Source organism: Myxocyprinus asiaticus, chromosome 17 (genome assembly GCF_019703515.2).
Source record: "Myxocyprinus asiaticus isolate MX2 ecotype Aquarium Trade chromosome 17, UBuf_Myxa_2, whole genome shotgun sequence".
NCBI lineage: Eukaryota > Metazoa > Chordata > Actinopteri > Cypriniformes > Catostomidae > Myxocyprinus > Myxocyprinus asiaticus.
Window position 1 is genome coordinate 31,950,592 of NC_059360.1, and position 25,240 is coordinate 31,975,831.

General features: G+C 38.7%; 1 protein-coding gene across 1 annotated transcript in view; it reads left to right on the forward strand.

Annotated features, from left to right (window-relative positions):
- The window catches only part of LOC127455593 (PDZ domain-containing protein 8-like), a 71,416-nt gene that overhangs the window by 26,006 nt on the left and 20,170 nt on the right, over window positions 1-25,240 (forward strand). Inside the window, exon 3 of the mRNA XM_051723617.1 lies at window positions 638-740. Coding sequence (XP_051579577.1) covers window positions 638-740 — 103 coding nt within the window. The remainder of the gene's footprint in view (window positions 1-637; window positions 741-25,240) is intronic.

A 25,240-nucleotide genomic window follows, 5' to 3' on the forward strand; every position in this document is an offset into this window, starting at 1 on the left:
TCTAATTTATTGAGATGCACCTGTATAACACAAATGTACAGAAGCCTTTCAACCACCAGAGGGCAACAGTGGACTTAAGATGTATCTGTCTTTAGCATTACTGGTATGAATGTGATTGAAGAACTGCGTATTTAGTATTTTCCTTTTTTGGAAGTGGAAATTGTCATGTTTTTCATCTACACATTGAAGGCTTGATTTATTCAGTCAAACTCTGAAATCAAAGTCAGTCTCAAACTATATTTTTTTTCTTGTTTTTTCCTTAAACATCTTTAGACTCTAAGATTCAATGAATCTATTCGTAATTATGTTTGTGTTTTTTTTTAACAGCTATAATATTTCTTTGCAATGTATGTAATTATATAAATAGAATGGTCCTTGTTTATTAGATATATGGCCATGTTCAACCAGCAGAGGGAAGCAGTAGCTTAAAAATGTGACATTTTAACAACGGTCTGTTCATCAGGTTTCAGAGGCAGTCTTTCATTATATATAATACCCATCCTGTTTTATTTCATATGAGTACAGTTTCAGTTATGATATATATTCAAATATGCTATAATATATTTTATATAAAAGAATAAAAGTTTGACATTTTGAGTGCACTCAAATCTCATTGTAGTGTTCTCTCTCTCTGTAGATTGTTTATCCTGGGCTCGTATGAAAGGGAGACATATGTTCACTGCACCTTAGAGCTCAGCGCTGATGAGTGGCGGGAGAAATCTCGCAGCTCCATCAAAGAGGTAAATGATACACATATTCTCTGCTTGAGGACACTACATTTCAGTGTTTTCAGTCTTTTACACACACTTATGTTACATGTTGTATGTTTTTAAATGCGCAAGGGTAAATCACTGGTAGGGTGGGTCAAAGGTCAAGGAAGGATAAATGAATGACTGACAACATGAACCCTTGAAGCAACACATCATAAACACTGACACCACTGAACCAGTACATTTTGAGTCACAGTTAAATGTACTCATCAATGAAACCAATTACTTTTTTTATTAATGTTTGTGTCGACGTAACATGTATGCACGTTGCTTTGATATGCAACACAGCCCTGCAGTTGTCCAGGGTGACATTACCTGGGAGAATATGTCTGCACCTGGGAGTGTTGTTTGGAAATGCTTGTGAATATGAGAGAATTTTCATTTTAGTATTTTAGTTTTTAAATGTGTTTTAGAAAAGATGTAGAACAGTTGTTTTTTGTGAAAGTTAGTGTTGCCCATTTGTTTGCTTATATCTCTACAGAGTCATTTTTTAGGTACTTCGTTATTTAGGCCTATATTGGCTATGCTTAAGTTTGTTGTACAACTTGTCACGTCTTGTTGGTTTGTTGCTTGTCCACCATAATGGACAGATTTGTGTAATACCTTGGTTCAAAAAATAAATCTATAAATCTATCATTTTCTTTCTGTTAGAAATGTCAATTTGTTCGTTTTGGAGAAAAGACACATCGTAACCTTCTCTAATTGCAAGGATTTAAACAAATTATTTTCCGTCTCCTCCTGCCGACATGAGAACAACGGCTTCACAAATCAATTTCAACTTAACATAAAATGTCAACTTAAATTGCTCTCTTCTAGTTATTTTATTTCTCCTCTCCTCTCTATTAAAATAAAGCAAATGAAGGAATTTATTTCACCAAACATATTTATATCTCCATCTATTTTATCTCGGAACCTGTTTGATAATTTTTTATTGTTTTTGTCATATTAGGCCTTTTTTGACATTGCTTTGCATAACATAAATGTAAAGTGTGTTCATTATTGCCAAGAAAAGATTTAACATTTATCTGAAAAAAAAAAAATCTAATTTACATAAGATTGTAATCAAACAAAATCTAACTTTTAGTGGAATAAAAATGTAATGTTAGAGGGAAAAATGCAACCTCAGAATCATGCTCGTCACTGATTATGCAAACACGATTACTTTCTGGTGTCAATGCAGAACCAGAGCCCCGGTCTCCCATGCTACTTATGCATTGCGCTTCCAGTAACACCGCAGGGGAAGGTAAACACACTGGAGCCGATGCAAAAAATGTATGATAGGAGATGTGGCTTGTCAGTGAGTTGCCATAATGTGGCCTATCCCAGAGTACTGGAACTCTCGGAAATAACATGCCGATTTCCCTTGTGATCATGTTGGTTGATCAGAGATATAATATACACTCACAGATCACTTTATTAGGAAGACCTGTACACCTACATATTCATGCGATTATATAATCAGCCAATAGTGTGGCAGCAGTACAATGCATAAAATCATGCAGATATGGTTCTGAAGCTTCAGTTAATGTTCACATCAACCATCAGAATGGGGAAAAAATGTGATCTCAGTGATTGACCGTGGCATGATTGCTGATGTCAGATGGGCTGGTTTGAGTATTTCTGTAACTTCTGATCTCCTGGGATTTGCACACACAACAGTCTATAGAGTTTACTCAGAATGGTGCCAAAAACAAAAACATCCAGTGAGTGGCAGGAAATGCCTTGTAATGAGAGAGGTCAGAGGAGAATGGCCAGATTGGTTCGAGCTGACAGAAAGGCTACAGTAACTCAGATAACCACTCTGTACAATTGTAGTGAGCAGAAAAGCATTTCAGCATGCACAACACGTCGAAACTTTAAGCGGATGGGCTACAACAGCAGAAGACCACATCGGGAATTTTATTAGGACTATAGTGTTCCTAATAAAGTGCACAGTGAGTGTATATGTAAAGTCAGACAATGTGATTGGTATCAACTCATGTAGCTATTGCTGTCCCAGGTTTTGAAGTAAAATATGTATAAACTCCATTCTAAGCTCAAAGAGGGGAAAGCAAGTATACAAGCTTTCATCAGTTGCCTGAGGGTATATAAACATATGAGTAATGTATACATGTACCTATACATATTTGGTTTACCCTATACTTGGAAGTCAATGTACAATAATACATCTGAAATGAAAAGATAAGCTGAAGCTAGAATAGATCACTTTGTGTGCTTTTTTTTTCCCCTGTGTGTGTGTGTGTGCCTCTATAGACTCTGTTTAATTAAGAAGCACAATGAAGCAGCCTGTGACGTGAAAAGGCCTTTCGCCAGCTTTGTGTGATCTGATCACCAGAACAGGCATGCATCACCACTGACACAGCATGTGCTTATGTGCTTGATGACTCTACATCGACTTAAGTGTTTACATATATGGCATTAACTAGTCGCATAACCAGTGACAGGAAGTGTTTACGAGAATCTGTTTTGCAGAGTGTGTGTATGCATGCATAAGTGTGTGTTTGCATGGTTGCCCATATGAATGTGCACATGCAGGCATGTTTATTTAAAATACAAAATTGTGTATGGAGATGCACAGTGGCTGCTACGTGTGTTTTCCATTTTTATCAGTTTCTCTCAGGCTCTCAGATTTTGAGACCTCAGCAGGGATTCAAACACCAGATTAGTACTGATATCATCTGGAAAAGGTCAATGTCTTTCTCTCCTTCTCTTGCTCTCTCACTCTTGTTTTCTCCCACCTTTCATCTCTTTCTCCCTCGCTCTATAGGATCTCTCTGTCCGCTCGTTAAGTTTTTATTTTTTGGTTTTTCCTCCAACACTTCTCGTATCATAAACAGATTTGTACATTTTCTACAATTCCAGCACTGTGTTCTCTTCACATGGAACATGTATTTTGCAAACAGGTTGAAAACAAATGTCATCAGAACGTACAAAACGTTACATAACGTACTGTGGTTGTACCATAAATGGTATTTAGATTGATATTAGATATTTAGAATGATGTTAATACCATGGTGCTGTCATATATACCATGGTACAGAATGATTATCATTACCATATACCATGGAATTTACATGATGCTGCAAGGTTTCTCAAAGAATACAATGGTATAATATATACCATTGTATTCTTTGAGGGGTGGGGGGTGTTTCAGAAAGGCTAACACTGATAACTAAGTGATACTGACCCTCTGAGGTCTTTTCATTTGTTCTTATCGCCTGCCGGTCCAGCCATTCTCTCCGTCGACCTGCACAACCCTGCAGTTCACACACCCACCAATGTCCATTTCCAGCCAACGTCAACAGGCTTGAGGAGGAACAAGGAAAAGACTACCTGATACACGGCCATGTTGCAAAGAAACCCTTTTTAATGTACTTGCATACCTTTCTCCCAATGTACCAATTCTGATTCATAAATGCTTTATTGTGAAATGTGTTATTCAGATCTGTAAACAGCTGCTTTCCAATTTGGGGTGGGCAGTATGACCAAAATCTTATATAACGATAACAATATAGTATAATTTTCAGTCAGAGAATACTTTATTTTACAGTGAAATAAATACTTTATAAAGGAAAACTTACTTTTTTATAATTTCCTCTTTATTTTGAACTTGACAAACATAGTCAAAGTAAACTTGGTTTAAAATTAGCCTTACCATAATGCTAAATTTTACATTATGCCACATTTAATTCTGATATGTTGTTGACTAATATTATTATTATTATAACTTTTCCTCAAGAAATTCAACATCTTCTCAAAGCAATGCAACAAAGAAAAAAATACATAAGTAAAATATATCCAATGAGGGGGCCTGGGTAACTTAGCAAGTAAAGACGCTGACTACCACCCCTAGAGTCGCGAGTTCAAATCCAGGGCGTGCTGAGTGACTCCAGCCAGGTCTCCTAAGCAACCAAATTTGCCCGGTTGCTAGGGAGGTTAGAGTCACATGGGGTAACCTCCTCATGGTCGCTATAATGTGGTTCTCGCTCTCAGTGGGATGCGTGGTGAGTTGTGCGTGGATGCCACGGAGAATAGCCTGAAGCCTCCACACACGCTATGTCTCCACGGTAATGCGCTCAACAAGCCACGTGATAACATTCATGGATTGATGGTCTCAGACACAGAGGCAACTGAGGTTCATCCGCTGTGTCACACACATCATCCGCCACTCCGCCATACTTCATTTGGCCACCAAGATTTAAATCTCATTTAAACCAAAGACAAATAACCTTCTGTTTACCTGCTTTTTCAGGATATCAGTACAGGTCCTATTCATCTTAGCTTATTCAGATAAAGACATGTCTCATAATGGCTCTGTCTTAACACTGCCGTCTCTCTTATATGTTTATATGAGTGGCCAGCACTGAGGACTTGGCATCATGTTGGCTCTTGGGCGTGGCATTCTGAGACTTCAGTTCAGTACAGTTACATTTGTGTGCAATATACTGTATGATGTCTATTTTTCTTTAATGACAGCATGTACTCAAGCTGGCATGAATAAAACCTGATGATCCATGTTATCACAGCATGATTTGACAATGTTCCAAAGAGCATTTTGTGTGCTTCGATGAAAGAAAGGAATGTGCCCTTTTTTTTTCCTCCAAGGAGTTAATATAGTCAGCGTCACAATTTGAGACCTAGAAATAGTGCAGAATCTTAATTTTACATCATAACTTTTCTTTATTTTAATTTTCAGGTTTAAAAAACAATTCAAACTTTTTAAATTTAAATTTAAACCAGATTTTCAAAATGCTCACAGACTTTTGGTCCCATTGTGTTGTAACGGTGGTGCACCCAAACTACAATTTAAATAAATTAAATTAAATATTAAGATATTCAGGCACCACTTCTGTAATTGTGGCTGCCCCTAAAAGAAATATCACAAATGGTTTTTGAATAAATTCGGGCACCAGACAGGTTTGGGCCTGTCAAAATACACTTTGACCCAGGATAGCTCAAGCCACCAGTCACAGTGATAATAGACATTTTGTAGGAAGAAATATTGTCCATGAACCAGAAAACACAAGTGTCTGTGTATCAAACTCTGTGTACATTTATTTTAAACAACTGCTGCGGGAATGCAGAGGGAGAGGTTAACATGGGAATCCGGGCAGGTCATATCACCTTAGCTTCCAATGCTGGCTCCAGTTCAACTCCGTCATAGAGAACTGTAGCGGATCGGTAGGCTCCATACTCACGCCAGTTCACATTTAACTCGAGTCTTCTGTCTGGTAGCTTTGTCCCAATCTGTAATCCTGACTACCTTTGTTGTGGTAAGCACTGATTATCAGTACCTTTTTGTTTTGTCCTCACTCCTCCGATGGTGTTCTTATACTCGCAGCACATGTACACGATGGCAAACTACCTCCTCATATCAACTCTGCACACACCAAACTTCTTCACTCCATACCGGTCAAACACACAACTGGTGCACTATAATGAGCGGCCTTTAAGTCTCTCAGGTTATGGATTGGTGGCGGATCTTTAAAGTGACAAGGCACACTTTCACTCCGCCACAGTACATGCATTTGTTTGTGTTTTTCTGGAGAATTTTGGCTGATTTGTATTTCCACTTAATTTTTGCTCTGTGTGCTGATGAAAAGATGATGTGCTTATTCAACAGACATCCCTGTGCATGACGAAATGCCTCATGGCCGTATTACCAGCACGTTACCGCTTTCACTCTTAATGTCCTCATAACGCCATAGACACTAACAACCGTTATGGGTTATTTTGGCCCCATCACCGAATTAATTCTTAAACCACCCTGTGATGAGGAGGAGGGCATGGCCAGGCCTTGAGGATGCACGCCCGGTGCTGAATTGTCCTAATCAGCCGGGAGGGGGATAAAGACGAGCTGGAGTCACCAGTTCGAGAGAGAGATACGCGGCCGCTGTGTGTGTCTTTGTGTTTGTTTAAGTTGACTTATGTCATTAAAGTTATGTTGACTGTTCTGCCGGTTCCCGCCTCCTCCTTGCCCATCCTTGAACCCTGTTACACCCCCCCCCTCCTAGCCCCGTACTTCACAATAGACAAAGAAGGGTATTAATTGGTTGGATGAGTCTCATGCACATAAAGACACAGGCAGGCTTTCGATATACTTGAAAGATGCGGAAAATCATGACAGATGTCTTTGTGGAGTTTGCATGTTCTCCTCGTGTTCGCGTGGATTTCCTCCGGGTACTCCGGTTTCCCCCACAAGTCCAAAAACATGCAGGTTAAGTGAATTGGAGACTCTAAATTGCCCGTAGGTGTGAGTGAGAGTCCCCCAGCCACGGGGGGGTTGCATCAGGAAGGGCATCCAGCGTAAAAACCTGTGCCAAGCCGAATATGTGGATCACGGATGGTCTGCTGTGGTGACCCCTAACGGGAGCAGCCGGAAGAAGAAGAAGAAGAAACATTAACCAAGATTAATAAATGCTATTTAAAAAACATTGTTTATTGTTAGTTCATGATGCCTAATGCACTAATGAAAAGGGGTCATGAAATGGAGAATCAAATTTTCCTTGATATTTAGGCATATAAAAGGTAACTGTACTATTAAAAACATACTGTAAATTTTAGAACTCAAAACTTCCCCAGTCTAAAAAGAGCATTTATAGTTGCCACCCAGCTGAAATATCTAGTTTTGAAATCTGTCTGTTCGTGACATCACGAAACATTGCTCATTTGTATTTACACATCCAACAACATGCGTCATCATACCCTTGGCCCTGCCCACTGGTGCACAGTTCAAGTCAAGATGGCAGGCCTTGTGTGGCTAACTATTCCTAACATAACACCAAAGGAGACCCATCTGGACTATTTTTAATTATTTTGTATAGAAATATGAACTACACAGACTCTTTGACTGCTGCCATGTATCTCGCCACTTTTAAAAGACGTGGTGTCAAGTTACAACTCTAAAAGTGAGAAGCAGTTCTCTCATTCAGCTGCTGCCTCTGTCATGGATGCGTTCTTTCACCCATCTGTGCTATTTTTGATTGTTGGTGTACAGTTGTGCTCAAAAGTTTGCATACCCTTGGAGAATTGGTAATACCGTATGTACCATTTTTTTAAAGAAAACATGAGTGAGCAGGCAAAACACTTTTTTTTTTTTTATTTCTTATGGGATTCATATTCAACTGTAGGTTATAACAATGTCACAATCATAAAACAAAACATGGCAACAAAGAAAAAAATGAAATGACCCTTGTTCAAAAGTCTGCATACCCTTAGTTCTTAATACTGTGTATTGCCCCCTTTAGCATCAATGACAGTGTGCAGTCTTTTGTAATAGTTGTCTATGAGGCCCCAAATTCTTGCAGGTGATATAGCTGCCCATTTGTCTTGGCAAAATGCCTCCAGGTCATGCAAAGTCTTTGGTCGTCTTGCATGAACCGCACGTTTGAGATCTCCCCAGAGTGGCTCGATGATATTAAGGTTAGGAGACTATGATGGTCACTCCAGAACCTTCAGCTTTTTCTGCTGTAACAACTGGAGGGTCGACTTGGCCTTGTGCTTAGGGTCATTGTCATGCTGGAAAGTCCAAGAGTGTCCCATGCGCAGCTTTCGTGCAGAAGAATGCAAATTGTCTGCTAGTATTTCTGATAACATGCTGCATTCATCTTGCCATCAATTTTCACAAGATTCCCCGTGCCTTTAGAGCTCACACACCCCCAAAACATCAGTGAGCCACCACCATGCTTCACAGTGGGGATGGTATTCTTTTCACTATAGGCCTTGTTGACCCTCTCCAAACATAGCGCTTATGGTTGTGACCATAAAGCTCTATTTTGGACTTGTCACTCCAAATTACAGTGCGCCAGAATCTGTGAGGCGTGTCAAGGTGTTGTTGGGCATATTGTAACCAGGCTTTTTTGTGGCATTGGCATAGTAAAGGCTTCTTTCTGGCAACTCGACCATGCAGCTCATTTTTGTTCAAGTTTCGTCATATTGTGCTCCTTGAAACAACCACACCATCTTTTTCCAGAGCAGCCTATATTTCTCCTGAGGTTACCTGTGGGGTTTTCTTTGTATCCCAAACAATTCTTCTGGCAGTTGGTATCAAGAGATCCCCGAATTTTCCACTTCTTAATAAGTGATTGAATGGTACTGACTGGCATTTTCAAGGCTTTGGATATCTTTTTATATCCTTTTCCATCTTTTATAAAGTTCCATTACCTTGTTACGCAGGTCTTTTGACAGTTCTTTTCTGCTCCCAATGGCTCAGTATCTAGCCTGCTCAGTGCATTCACGTGAGAGCTAACAAACTCATTGACTATTTATACACAGACACTAATTGCAATTTAAAAAGCCACAGGTGTGGGAAATTAACCTTTAATTGCCATTTAATCCTGTGTGTGTCACCTTGTGTGTCTGTAACAAGGCCAAACGTTCAAGGGTATGTAAACTTTTGATCAGGGCCATTTGGGTGATTTCTGTTACCATTATGATTTAAAAAGGAGCCAAACAACTATGTGATAATAAATGGCTTCATATGATCACTATCCTTAAATAAAAGACAGTTTTTTTTTTTTTTTTGCATGATCAGTCATATTTTCAAAATCGTTGCCAAAATTTCACAATTTCTGCCAAGGTATGCAAACTTTTGAGCACAACTGTATGTAAACATAGGACGTCTTTGACGATGGACTTCTTTGACAGTTTCAGTGTGTTTCCAGTTATGTGCACCTCAGTGCGCCTTCAATATGTGTGTGTGTATGTAATTTCACCATTCTTTGGACTGTGTGTGTGCGTTTGTTTTCTGCTCATGTCAGCATGGATTGCTTGTGAACAGTTACAATATGATTTAAGCTTTGCAAAGGAGCAGTTATTGAAGGAGGGGCAGTTAAAAACACTAAGGAAAACATAAGTAAACCGTTTCATTCATGAGTATTTCAAATGTCATGACTGTTTGATAGATTATTGCATTGAGTGTTAACAGTTGTGCTTGAGATGAACAGTTTAATATATTCAGATGCAATGTGTAGGATGTGTGTTATGTGTAAACCCTGCAATATTTTTTTATAATGTTGAGGTTCATTCTCTTCCGATTGAGTTTGCTTAATTTGAGGGGCTGCATAATGAGGCCCTATCATAACATTGGGCATTTATGTTGAAGTTTTAAGGAGGCGTTTAGGCCAAAACTGAGCGTTTCAGACAGAGGGCCAAAAACAGGGTGGAAAATGATCATATATTACTAAATTGCGACTGTTTTGGTGCAAAAAAACTTTTATAACATTATTATTATTGGACCTCAGGGAAGATAATAAATTTATTTAAAAAAAGCACTTCATGACCCCTTTAACAAGTAGAACCTTATTGTAAAGTTTCCAAAATACTTTTATATTCATTAATCATTAAACATTTATCAATCAGTCAGCTGCTGGTGTATTTTTAGTTGATTGTTGTTTATTCTGGAGGGTCTGACAGGCCAGCTGTTCTTTCTCTGTGCTGTTACGATTTGATGAAGTCTGAAGTATATTGCTGCTAAATCTCATTTTTATGCAGTTTATTGCTGCTCTCTGCTTGGTCGAGCACTTCTCCTGGAAATAAAAGGATTTGGGAGAGAATGAAAGCGCTACAAACAGACATCCGGAGCAGAGAGGACAATGTGGTTCTAACTTTGTATGTGTATAGCCTCACACAAAGGTTCTTGTTTTAAAAACTAACTTGCCAATGTTCGGTTTTCCTTTCTTGCATTATTTTCCAGTGTTACGAAAAGATGTGATAAATAATACTAGATGCATATTATTATAAAAAATAGGTGTTTTTATGGTAATATAACCTATTTTCTTCTACATTACATCTCTACATAGAAACAAATTATTTAAAGCCATAGTTAACTCAAAAAGGAAAATACTCTCTTCATTTACTCACCCTCATGCCAGTGTGGTTTTGGGTGACAACAGACCACAATATAACTCCTTATTCACTGTAGATCTTGCCATTGCAGTCTCTAGGCACGATCATTGATTTCAAGCTCGATTACACTTCCTAGTGCTTGACGCATACGCAGAGTGCTAGATGGCACTAGAAGTTTGGGGGCAGTGGTAGCTCAGCGGTTAAGGCTCTGGGTTACTGATCAGAAGGTCAGGGGTTCAAGCCCCAGCACCACCAAGATGCCACTGTTGGGCCCTTGAGCAAGGCCCTTGACCCTATCTGCTCCAGGGGCGCTGTATCATGGCTGACCCTGCACTCTGACCCCAGCCTAGCTGGGATATGTGAAAAAGAGGAATTTCACTGTATATGTGCAAATGTATAATGTGTGATTAAATAAAGAAAATTATTAATTAATTATTAATAAGTGTAATCAAGCTTGAAATCATGATCGCCAAGAGCACTGCTGTCAAGTTTAGTAGCCTTTCACCGATATATCGGTTTCGGTGTATATTTTACCGATATGCGCTGATATGAAAACTTTTTTCAGAACATATAATGCAGAAAACAATGTTTTATAATTGGTGTCATTACGTAGTTTGTCCAGCAGAGCCTGCTCCGACACGGTGGCTCTGCAGACAGGGTGGAGTTCAGTGGTGTCATCACGCTAAGTTGTTAACTAGTCTGTTAATTATATACTGGAAACTTAATAAAAAATGACCCCATCATTTTCCATTTTCAATATAACTAATATAACGTTAACCTTGTCCCTGACAACCATGTCACTCATATCTGTTTGCTGTTAGCTAGCTATAGTTTGTCAGTGCAGTCAGTAATGTAGCAGATTGAAAGGTAAACATCAGAGCATCTTTTTGCAGCTCAGCAGACAACAGTGCAGTGGTGGATTTTGTCTGTTGAGTGTTAATTTCACACTGCGTTATTACCTAGTTGGTGAGACACAATGCTGGAAAGTAAAATAAACAACGTCCGTCTTTTACTCTCCATGACAATGAGCTTATAGCTAACTAGCTAATCACATAGCTACTTTCATTGTTGTCAGCTGAGTGGAAGCTAATGAGTAAACATGTATTCACCAAACTGTTTTGTTTAGGATTCACAGTTTGGTACCCCCTTCAACTGAACAATTCCAGTCATTGCATTTATAAAATGTAATATTTAAAAGTCTGATTTTCCACCGTTGAAAGTTTCCCCTGAACTTGTATAGCAGAATACGGTGTAACACGGCTGCTGCTGTTTATCTCGACTCGGCAGTATTAATATAGTCAGCATTTGACTGATATTAAACAGTAATACTGATGTTTATTTAGCTATTTATTTTATTTTTATTTATTCTTTATTTTAATGGTCAGCATTTGACTGATACTAAACAGTACTGATGTTTATTTAGCTATTTATTTTATTTTTATTTATTCTTTATTTTCTCAGTGTTCATTTCTAGAATTTGTTGACAGTGTATAATAATGTCAAATATTCTTTGATAAAAATATTTAAGAAAGCAGCCTTCTGAGTACCTTTGCATAGTCATATCGGTGCAAAATGTGGATCAAAATCCACATAGAAAAGGTCCGTTTTCATTCCAGCTCAAAAATTATATATATCAGCCACCATATCGGTAATCGGTAAATTTTCCCTCTCTAAAATCGGTATCGGTCTCAAAATTCCCATATCGGTAGGGCTCTAGTCAAGATATACTGTGAAATAGGAGATATATTTTTGTCTGTTCTCACCCGAAACCAACTGGACTGCTTCAGAAGACATTGATTAAATCTCTGAAGTCTGATGGATTACTTTTATACTGATTTATCTCCTTTTTGGAGCTTTTAAAGTACTGGTCACCATTCACTTGCATTGTATGGACCTGCAGAGCTGAGATATTCTTCTAAAAATCTTCATTTGTGTTCAGCAGAAGGAAGAAAGAAAGTCATGCAAATCTGGGATGGCATGAGGGTGAGTAAATGATGAGAGAATTTTCGTTTTTGGCTGAACTATCCCTTTAAAATGGACTAGTTACTTCTTTGGTCCTTTTTTAAATAGAGATTGATGTTTCCTTCTAATACCCTGACCCCCAAAAAGTATTTGTACACTTCAGCCACACTTAAAAATGTGTGATGTGTGCGACCATTAATTGCTTGCAGTCTGATTGTGGTTTGGGTTTTCAATAGCTAGTCTACCCTTCGTTCAGATTCAATCACTCTTTGAAGCAAAATGTCACTGGTTGAACATAGAGCTTCAGTGAAGTGTGTTATAAAGCCATGAGTCTTTTGGCAGTATCCGATGGCTGCCAGTTGCATAAGATTGGGACATTTGAAAGTCCACTTAAGTAACTGGCTGAGTTTAAGCTGAGTGAATGAAAATGACAAACAAAATGCCAGAATGGTTAGAGCGCTCTTCCCCGCATGTTGGATGGCCTTTGAGTGCTGATAGGAGAGACTCCCATCTTTCATGCACTCTTTCTCGTTTTACCTTTTCTCCCATGTGCGGAGGGGTTAAGCTGAGGTGGGACTATGTAGATGAGCGGACAGATCCTGAGCGGGTGAATAACAAAGGTGCTAAAAACGGAACTGGCTCGGACAGATGTTAAAGAACGCTCTGGCCACTGTGAACGATTGCAAATGAGAGAGATGAGAGGTGTCTTGTTTTTTAAATGTCTCCGTCTCCATAACAACCCTCCCTTTTGTGTGCGGTGCTCTCTGAAAAGCCTCCTCCTATCACAGAACATAGCGGCAACATGAAAATTCAGCCGGTCGGTGATTAGATGCGACTGCATTCATCCCAGCTTTGAATAATTGAGTGCAAATAAGAGTGTTTCCAGGAATAGGCTTGTCTGTAAACAGAAATGAGAAACAATTAGTGGAACTTGCTGCACATATGCATGATTTCTTCCAAGAAATAAAATAGTCTTATTTTTTTGAAATGTATGATATTGGGGGCCTGGTTAGCTCAGTGGTAAAAGACGCTGGCTACCACCGCTGGAGTTCGCTAGTTTGAATCCCAGGGCATGCTGAGTGACTCCAGCCAGGTCTCCTAAGCAACCAAATTGGCCTGGTTGCTAGGGAGGGTAGAGTCACATGGAGTAACATCCTCGTGGTCGCTATAATGTGGGTCGTTCTCAGTGGGGCACGTGGTGAGTTGAGCGTGGATGCCGCGGTGGATAGCGTGAAGCCTCCACACGCGCTATGTCTCCGTGGCAACGCACTCAACAAGCCACGTGATAAGATACGCGAGGCAGCTGGGATTCGTCCTCCGCCACCCGGATTGCGGCGAATCGCTACGCAACCACGAGGACATTCCAATCACTTTCTACAATTTATTTAGTTTTTGTTTTTAGTTTTTTTTTATGGTGCTTTTGCTTTTTAAAGCTTGAAAACTTTCAAAGCTCAAAATTTTGTGAAGTATATAAGGTAGGTTTTTGAAAATAATTGCAACATGTCATTCTAATGTAACTATGTTTGTATGAGTGTGAAAAGATGTTTTGTAAATTTGGATGGGATGGGTGAAATGGAAAACAGGAGAGAGTGATTGAATTAGTGGTATGTCAGAAAAGGGCAGTGTTGACGATATTCCACCACGCCATCAGTTATTATGACACAAACCAGACAGTTTAATACAACACATATTAATCCACATCAACGCTCCCTGCTTAATTTCCCTCAATCCCCCTGGCTGTAGCTGTCAGTCACAAGCTTTGAAATTGAGATATTATATGAAATTGAGTTTTCATCAAGCTCAGGGAATTCTTAATACAACATTTCCACTGTTTAATATTTAACATTGCTACTGATGGAATAATTTTATTGTAATTGTTTTTCTTTTTGTCAGAGGATAAGTGGATCTGGCCATGCATGTCTGGGTGATTCTCATGAAACCCATCAAGAAAATTTCCTGTTCCTATTTTATTCAAATCAAATCAAAACAAACAAATAAACAAATGTAATTATAATCAATTATACTTAGCATATAGAAAATGAAGCCTATTTTAGGGTCATTAAGTGTTTTTACATTGTTTTCCTGACAATTAGGCACATTTAACTGCCCACTTCTGATTAACGCAGTGCAAAAAAGATGGTCATTATGATATTCTCATTACCGCAACGTGAAAACAATGATATAGCTATTATTTAAATTGTAACGTATTTTAACATCATAGTTAGGGATGCACCGATATGAAATTTTTTGGCTGATACTGGCTTTAACAAAAAACTATAGGCCGATACCGATAATTTGCAATTTACTGTATTTTGTCATCAGATCACTGTTTTACTTAGGAATGCTTAAGAAATTTACAAAGATGAACAAAAGCTTTTTCACTGTTCTAACAATAAATAATTTTCACTGAACACTGAATCTGTTGAACACACGAAAGGCTAAAATTTTTAAGAGAGCCACAGTGAAAGATATATTAAAAAAGATTTTGAAAAATACTAAACATGATTGAATTTTGGCTGAACATGAACATTTTGTATTTTGTGCTTCTAAATCATTTTTGCACTTCTGTTTTTGCAGTTTAAAATGAAGCCTTTAAAGGTTTAGTAATCACACAAGGGCATATTGCAATTTCAATCTTAATTCAATCAATTGTGCAGCATTAATAAATGTCATACCAATATCTCAGATGTCAAAATCTCCTGGTTTCAAAGTGTTTTGGATGGTTTCCCTCATCAATGTAGCCTGTAGGTGACGCTTTCACAACTGTTACGTCCGTTTATGGAATTTTTTCCGCATTAACATAAGAACAGGACAGAAGGAGTGCCAACCCTTCTATATATTGTGGCTATTATTATTTTTGTAAATTCACAGATGTTTTACGAAGTGTGTTACTTATTAATTATAAATAAACCATTGTTTTTTCATATCAGCGATTTCATACTTATAACCGATATGCCCATGGTTTTAATTCGGTTAATAATTGGCTGATAAATATCGGCAGGCAATATATCAGTGCATCCATAATCATAGTAGTACTCCCTTGGTACTGCATTTCTGATTTAAATTTAAAAAGTAATTGTACAGGGGGGCCTGGATAGCTCAGTGAGTAAAGACGCTGACTTCCACCCCTGGAGTTACAAGTTCGAATCCAGGGCGTGCTGAGTGAGCCAGGTCTCCTAAGCAACCAAATTGGCCTGGTTGCTAGGGAGGGTAGAGTCACATGAGGTAACCTCCTTGTGGTCGCTATAATGTGTGGTTCTCGCTCTCGGTGGGGCGTGTGGCAAGTTGTGCGTGGATGCCGCAGAGAATAGCATGAAGCCTCCACACGCTCTGTGTCTCCGCGGTAACGTGCTCAAAAAGCCACATTATAAAATGCGTGGATTGACAGTCTCAGACGCAGAGGCAACTGAGATTCATCCTCCGCCACCCAGATTCACTACACCATGAGGACTTAGAGCGCATTGGGGAAAAAGGGGAGAAAAAAAAAGTCATTGTACAGCAGGTAGTGAAAATCATCATTGAAAACAATTGGAATACTAAAACGTCAGGATGCATTACAGTAATGAGAATTGGGGTGTAAAATGAGTGTGTACAAAAAACATATCTCAGTGATACTAAATGTATGCTTCATTTTCTTAATGAAAAATATAGTTGTATTAATTTAATATTATATTGATTTTAGGTATATAAAAATTTGATCATATATGATCAGGACATTTTCTTCAAAGGTTTTGTGAGAATCACTCGTTTAGCATAGTACTGAAAATAAAATTAAGAACCTTCAGAAAAGGCAACAGTCAGGTCACGTTCCTGAACAGCTTTTGTGTATTAAGCTGTTTTCAAAATCTTTAAATATCTAGATTTCTGTCTTGATTCACTTTGATATTTGGTTAAACATGTAGGAATGTAATTTGGTTGAACGTGTGAAATGTCTCTGATTTTAACATCATCATGATCATCAGTAAGCCTGTTCAAATAAAATCAGATTTGTGATTTTAAGAAAACATGTAGCCTGTTATTTTAAAATCAGATTAATGACGTTCTCAATGACATTAACTTCATCTGTTTCCACCAAATCCTCCTAAAATCTTCCATCAGTTTGCTTGAGCTGATCAATCTAAGCCTCCCTGCTTCACATCTCTGTTACCTTTTTCCTCCACCTTCCTTTGAAATAAACAACTAATCGCTGGAGCTCTTCTACCCTGTGTGAGTGTGTATGTGTATGCGTAAATGCCCTGCAGGGACTGCTACCCTATATCCTAACACTAATCTCTCTGACTTGTGCCAGATGATTCCATTACTGACCATTGTTCTGATGGCTCGCACTAGTGCATCCGGCCACTGAACTCAGCCATTGCGTGTGTGAGTGCTTATGTGCAGTACAGCTGGGTAATATATAAAAAAGATATTTCAAAATTGTTAAGCTTTTAGACAATATTTAACAAAATCCTTGTTAATGTATTTCCTCTGAAATTGCTTAAAAGGGTATTTTTCAATAAGAGGAACTATCATCAAACAGCCACTTAAGAGAATTAGATTCATAATGCAGGAAGTAAATTATAAGAGAGCTATAAACTACAAATAACTCAAAATAATTTTGCAGAATGGGTGATGTACACCTCCAGTGTGCATGATGTAATTTCCTATAAACAGTACATCTTCAATGAAAGGTCATAGTATCATGGCATAACAGTGTGCACAATAAATCAAGGGACACACAAAAGACCTCCACTATCGGTGTTAAAATGACACATTTACCACAAATGAATACATGTTAGTGAGAGAATGTAACACTAAACTCTTAACTGTATGTGGGGGGTAAAATAGAAATCCAATGATTTAGCATTTATTTTTGTCAAAGATGTTTGACGTGCAGTTTTTGGGACATGAGGAAATGATATATTGCAATAGAAAAGGATTTCAGTTATTTAAAATTTAACTTTTAAGCCCATAGAAGTGTGTAACATTATAAAAAGTCTTTATTCTTTTTAACAAGCCTAACAAAATTGTAATCGGGTGAAATTAAACAATATAAATACCACACACATTTTTAATGGGGACTTAACTGACACAGAATTGTTGGAATAACCAGGGCTGTAACCACAATATTCTTTGAGGGGGACAAGTCCCCTCCAATAATCAGATATGGCCAGATTATAATTTATATCCTTGTTGCTGTTCTGCTGCAGTCTATTAGGCTATGCACTGCCGTCTAGTTGTCATTAAGTTGTTGCAGGAATAACATAATGGTTTAAAAAAAAGTTACATTTTTACAGTGCTCAGTAGTCTAACACCGCTCGTCAATGTCATATGAGCCAATCAAATCGATGAAGGCGTAAAGTTTAAAAAGCTGAGTGGAACCTCGTGGATTATTCCAGCACCACGCATCAGCAAGCAGTTCAGGTTAAGAGTGTTAGTGTCATGTGAGATGTAAGTATCTAACTAAACATGCAATATTTGACCACTGTTTTATGATTTAAATGTTGTACCGACCGACATTAATTTCCAAGGGTGCAAAGTATTCACCATTTGTTTGCAGTTTTCAGCACATCAGGCTTAAGACAAAGAGCAAATGTGTGTATATTGTAAAGGAATTGAATGAATGTGGTAATCTGGCAGGCTTTTGAAGTAGCTTTTTAGAAAATTCATAGTATAGAATAGTATAGAATAATTTTCTTAGACATTGTCTATAAATTATCTATAAAAAATAAAACACACACAAAGTAGAGCATTATTATCACCCAGATTAGAACTAGAACATGGTAAGACCTGTGACTTGTGACTTCTATTGTGCTTTTAGGTTTTGGCAAGGACATTGTCAAATATTCTTAATGCAAATATTATTTGGTAATAATTTAAAATAAATTTAAGATTTTCTAAAGAATGTCTTTGTTGTGAATTTGTACAGCATCTCCTAAGTCTTCTTTTAAAAGAGACCACTTTATTTTGAGTATGTCTTGTCAGGTCTGTGCTCAAAAAATGAGCCGCCAGTTAAAGGAGTCGTTCACCTAAAAATGGAAAATGTACTTTTACTCCCTCATTTACTCACCCTTATGTTGTCCAAAACCCACATGCTGTTACTATTACTTGGAACATAAAAATAGATATTTTAAGCAGCTCTATTCCATAGAATAGTTTGTAGTGAGCAGGAGCTTTCAAGCTTCATAAAGGACAAATACTATAAAGCACTATTAAAGTTTCAATATAAAGGCATAATAACAGTAGTCCATATGACAAGTGCTTCATGGAAAAATGTTCAAAGCTTCCTGGGGCCATAGAAAAGCTTAGTGTTGTATGGACTACTTTTATGTTATTTTTATAATGATTTTTTTTTCTCTTTGGACCTTGACAGCAGTGGTCAAAATGAACTGTTTTTGTATGGGAAAGAGCAGCATTAGGATTCTTGAAGAAAATATTGTGTTGAGATTCTACTGGGAGGAAAAAACAATGAGGGACAACTTGAGGACAGTAAATAATTTTGTGTATTTTCTTTTTGGTAGCCAGCAGACACAGTCATGTCATTTTACAGATACATCAATGAAGAAAAAGCGAGACGCGGTGCAAATGTCAAAGACATTCGGCCAGCTTGTGTTTAAACAATGGGAAAACAGAACAGACATGTGCAAAATCACATTCGGCCCCTAAATTGTCCGTTCGCACGTGTCTGTGAGTGAGTGCGCATGCATGAAACAAGTTCGGTAAGCCTGTTTATTTTTTCATTAATTACAAATCTGACCCGAACCCAGCCCGAAACCCGTCGGGTTCTCTGGTCCCATCGGGCCCTGGTAGGGTTGCGGAGGGACTCCCCCACTAAACTTAAAATGAAAAACACTTTAATACAACGACCAGGAAGAAGAGAGAAAGGGAGAGAAAATGCTTAACATGATTAGTGTCGTTGTTTTGGCAGTAAATCATTTTATCATAAGGGAAATGTAAGAAAATCACATTAAGTGTTTTAACTACACCTGTTCTACTGTGCTTTTATTTCGAATTAATGCAGTAATGCAGTTTTTCTTACCCCTCTGGCTCTCACTCTCTCTTCCAGAACGAGCTCTGACATATGCAATAAAATGTTATGGCATGTCATGAATAGGTGCGTTTACTGGTGTTTTAAAATCCCACTGGTGGGAAACAATTAACATGCACTCGAATGCTATATGATTTTGACAAAATTATCTTGCTTCTGACAGCAAACATGCGCTGATTATCACTGATCTGTCCCCCAGCCGTTTCTGTCAAGTGTAGCGTCCATGTAAAGCAACAGCCGATATCTCACACAACTTCACACAATGCGGAAGGTGTGTGTGTGTTTCAGGTTGTCAGGGGTGGGGAATGGCAGAATTCAAGTGATAATGCACCAACTACAACAAAGGATCTCCAGTTTCACAAAACAGCGTCCAATACAGTTAAAGGGAAACTAACGACAGTAGATTATGGACTTCTGAAGCAGCAAAACAAGTAGGTATACTGAGGGTATATGTAAATATTGATCCTTAGAAGTCGTTATACGCAAACAGCCCTGGGGAAAAAGTAAGCATACAGCGAATACGTGCGTGTGGCCCCGACTACACCACTGGTACTTAAATCTATTTTTTTACATGAAAAATGCCTCGCTGGGACTTCAATGAGTGAAACTGAATCAATTTTGAATTGATTCATTAAAAGGGAGCATTTAAATGTATGGCACTTACCAACCCTAATGCAATTGTATTTATTTTTTTGTTTAAATCGAAAACACTATTTAAACACGCAGTGTTCTCATAGAAGTCGTGAAACAAGGAGGGGTAGTGAAATCAGTGTAATGACATGCTCTCTAGGAATCTTAATAGCCAAACCAAAGCACATTAAAATCATTTTGATTTTTAACAATGTCGCATTATTTTATATCACCAGCAGAATCATGTATATATCGTAATTTTTCCAATATTTTGGATGAGAGAGAATATATTTAAGCAGTGAAAGCAAGGGATTTGCCATATTGCTCTTTCCATTCTGCTGTATTATTTTATATATGCTTACTACTGAGTCCAATAAATTTCTGATCGATTATAAATAGCTTATTATGGTATTTAAAATATGTATATGCATTATTTACTTATTATTATTATTATATGTATTATTTTGTTGTGGTCTGACCCTTTTTGTTTGTTTCCTTTCTTTGCAAAGTGGTTGAGTGAGTCTTATATGTTCTTGTCGATCTTAACCTCATTATCTCAGGTCAGGGGCGGACTGGCCATAGGGAGAACCGCGACTGTTCCCGGTGGGCTGGCCGGGAAATGGGGCCGAACGGGTAGAGATAAGCTGAAACGGGCCGCCGCGCAAAATGTGACAGAAGCTTCCAGTGCACAAACAATACAACAACAAGACAGAGATAATAAAAAAAAAAGAATAAAAAGTAAAAGCAAATAGAAAATATGTGTATATACAGAAATACACAATAAGACACACACACACACACACACACACACACACACACACACACACACACACACAAAAAAAAATATATATATATATATATATATATATATATATATATGTATGTATATGTATGTGTGTGTCTGTGTGTGTACAAATACAAATCTGATATATACAGTTAGTGCAAGGGTATGTAATGGCAGAAGAGGTTGGATATGCTGGATAAATATAAATAGACTAAGCTGTGTATTGCACATAACTATTGCTCATTGGGGCAGTTTTAATTGTTCATGAGATAGATAGCCTGAGGGAAAAAACTGCTCTTGTGCCTGACGATTCTGGTGCTCAGTGCTCTGTTGCGCCGGCCAGAAGGCAACAGTCCAAAAAGTTAATGGGCTGGGTGAGTGGGGTCCAGAGTGATTTTTCCAGCCTTTTTCCTCACTCTGGAAGTGTGCAGTTCTTGAAGGGAGGGCAGCGGCCAACCAATAATCCTCTCAGCATTCCGAACTGTCCTTTGTAGTCTTCTGATGTCTGATTTCGTAGCTGAACCAAAAGAGGTAGATATTGTAGTGCAGAGGACAGACTCAATGACTGCTGAGTAAAACTGTGTCAGCGGTGCCTGTGGCAGGTTGAACTTCTTCAACTGGTGAATGAATTACAACCTCTGCTGGGCCTTTTTCACAATGGAGTCAATGTGGGTCTCCCACTTCAGGTCCAGTGAGATAGTAGAGCCCAGGAACCTGAATGACTCCACTGTTGCCACAGTGCTGTTCAGAATGGTGAGTGGGGTCAGTGTTGGAGTGTTCCTCCTAAAGTCCATTATCATCTCCACTCTTTTGAGCATGTTCAGCTCCAGGTTGTTTTGATTGCACCAGATAGCCAGCTGTTCAAACTCCCTTCTGTATGCAGACTCATCGTCATCCTGGATGAGGCCGATGACAGTAGTGTCATCTGCAAACTTCAGGAGCTTGACCGGTAGAAGAGTAGTTGGGAGAGCACACATTCCTGGGTGGCACCAGTGCTGATCGTACAGGTGTTGGAAGTGAATTTCCCCAGTCTCACTAACTGCTGCCTATCTGTCAGAAAGCTGGTGTTCCACTGACAGATGGAGGTGGGAACAGAGAGTTGGTTTAATTTAGTCCGGCGAATAGCTGGGATGATGGTGTTGAAAGCCGAGCTGAAGTCCGCAAAAAGGATCCTTGCTTATGCCCCTGGTCTGTCCAGATGTTGCAGGATATGATGCAATCCCATGTTGACCGCATCATCCACAGACCTGTTTACTCTAAGCAAATTGAAGGGGATCCAGAAAGCATCCAGTGGTGTCCTTCAGGTGGGCCAACACCAGTCTCTCAAATTACTTCATGACAACAGACGTCAGAGCGACGGGTCTGTAGTCATTAAGTCCTGTGATTTTGGGTTTCTTTGGGACAGGGATGATGGTGGAGCATTTGAAGCAGCAGGGATCTTCACACTGCTCCAGTGATCTGTTGAAGATCTGTGTGAAGATGGGGGCCAGCTGGTCAGAACAGGATTTTAGACAAGTGGGTGAAACACCATCTGGGCCCTGTGCTTTCCTTGTCTTTTGTTTCCCACTTCTGTAAGCCTCCTCTTTGGCCTGACGAGTTTTTCTGTAAACCATGGTTTGTCATTGCTGTATATTAAATAAGTCCTTGTAGGGATACACAAATCCTCACATAAACTGATATATGATGTCACAGTATCTGTGAGCTCACCAGATTGGTGTCTGCAGCTAGGACAGCACATCTTTAACGTTGTTACATCTGTACACCAACTTTCATTGATGTAAAAGCATGTTCCACCGCATCTCGTTTTCCCTGTTAACTCCGCAATGCGATCCGCTCTGAACAGCTGAAAGCCCGGCAGATGTAACACACTGTCCTGAATGGCTTCACTCAGCCAAGTTTTTGTGAAGCACAAGGCAGCAGAGTTTGAAAAGTCCTTTTTTGTTCGCTTCCCTCGCTTGTGTCTCATAGCGCGCTTGAACAACACAGCTGCGCCTCTGATTAAAATGTCCAGCAAAATGTCCGAATAGTCAAAAACCGGGAAAAGATTGTCTGGTATGTGCTGCCGAATGTTCAGCAGTTCGTCCCTTGTAAAACTTTTTGGAGAAACATTACTAAACACAGGACAAACAAACACAAACAACAAAAGAATTGGAGAGCTCTACACCGAGGCTGCCATCCATGGCGCCATCTTGAGATCATAGAAACACGTCAAACTTCATTACGTTTCTGGTGCGTTGTCTGATCATTGTTTGATTATGGATCTCTTTACCAAACACCTCCCTCACTCAACATAAAGCACACAATATACCTGCTGCTCCACCATTGTTGATTTTGTTTTTCATGGCACGATCATTCATGCTGTGTGTGTTTGCGGTAGCACGGTCTCTGGCTTCTCAGAGCCGCTGTGAATTTGATGTGGAAGCCACAGGTGTTATGTAACCAGGGTTTCACTTCACTGCAAGAAACATACTCTTGAAGATTTTGTCTTGAGCTTCATTGGAGTCACCTGGGCTGATGAATGGAATAGTTCACTCAAAATGAAAATTCTGTCATTAACCCACCCTGATGTTGTTCCAAACCCATATGACGTTTGTTTTCCATGAATAAAAAAAGTAATTCATACAGGTTTAGAAAGACATGAGGGTTAGTAATGATGTCAGAATAAATTTTTTTGAAAGGACTGTCTCTCTAAAGGCTAATTTGTACTTACTGGGCTAACAGGCTTCGCTTAGTTTGCCTACAAATGATGATGAAATGCAGTGACGTTTTTGTTCCGCCAAGGTGTTCGTTTGGTGATATTTCTCCTGTTCGCTTACATCTATGAAATTCTTGACCCAAGAGAACTCGGCTGGTCGAAGAGCACTGATGATTGCTTAAAACTATTTGTGGAGGGTGTGGTTTGGACGTGACACTTTTTATTTTTCATCTGCGCATGCCAGCTGAGGAGTTGTTACCTAGGTTACTGTCATTAAAATGGATATCTGTGAAGCCCGTCTCTCAAAGATTGTGCGAAAGTATACTTTTTTTTTTTTTACATGATTTGCAGCACAAACTCTACAAAGACAGCGTGGCCACGACAAATGAGTAGAGAAAGATTAGATTTTTTAAAAGTGGAAGGGGCCGTGACAACTTTAACAAAGCAAAGAAGCACGGCGCTAAAAGCGGCAGTCCACGGAGAGAAAAACCTGTATCATTGGCTGTACTTGTTGCTGGAACAGTATGTTAAACACGTCACATCACCCTCAGTGATCTAATTTTAAAATGAAGTTGCGCATAGTATAAAAGGTGTGTTTCAGTTCATCCAGGAGAAAAGAAATTGGCTTCTTCCATAGTATAAATCAGGCTTAAGAAGGTGATGTGAATTTTGCTCTGAAAAGGGTAGATTTACTCTGGCGACCAAAAGTTTGGAATAATGTACAGATTTTGTTCTTATGGAAAGAAATTGGTACTTTCATTCACCAAAGTGGCATTCAGCTGATCACAATGCATAGTCAAGATATTAATAACATGAAAAATTACTATTACAATTTGAAAAAAAAAAAAAAAATTCAGAACTTCTTAATCTACTTCAAAGAGTTCTCATCAAAAAATCTTCCACGTGCAGCAATGACAGCTTTGCAGATCCTTGGCATTCGAGCTGTCAGTTTGTCCAGATACTCAGGTGACATTTCACCCCACACTTCCTGTAGCACTTGCCATAGATCTGTTTTGTCGGGCACTTCTCATGCACCTTACAGTCTAGCTGATCCCACAAAAGCTCAATGAGTTTACGATCCATAACACTTTTCCAATTATCTGTTGTCCAATGTCTGTTTCTTTGCCCACTCTAACCTTTTCTTTTTGTTTTTCTGTTTCAAAAGTGGCTTTTTCTTTGCAATTCTTCCCATAAGGCCTGCACCCTGAGTCTTCTCTTTACTGTTGTACATGAAACTGGTGTTCAAGACATGTGAGGCATCTATTTCTCAAACTAGAGACTCTGATGTACTTATCCTCTTGTTTAGTTGTACATCTGGGCCTTCCACATCTCTTTCTGTCCTTGTTAGAGCCAGTTGTCCTTTGTCTTTGAAGACTGTAGTGTACACCTTTATATGAAATCTTCAGTTTTTTGGCAATTTCAAGCATTGTATAGCCTTTATTCCTCAAAACAATGATTGACTGATGAGTTTCTAGAGAAAGCTGTTTCTTTTTTGCCATTTGTGACCTAATATTGACCTTAAAACA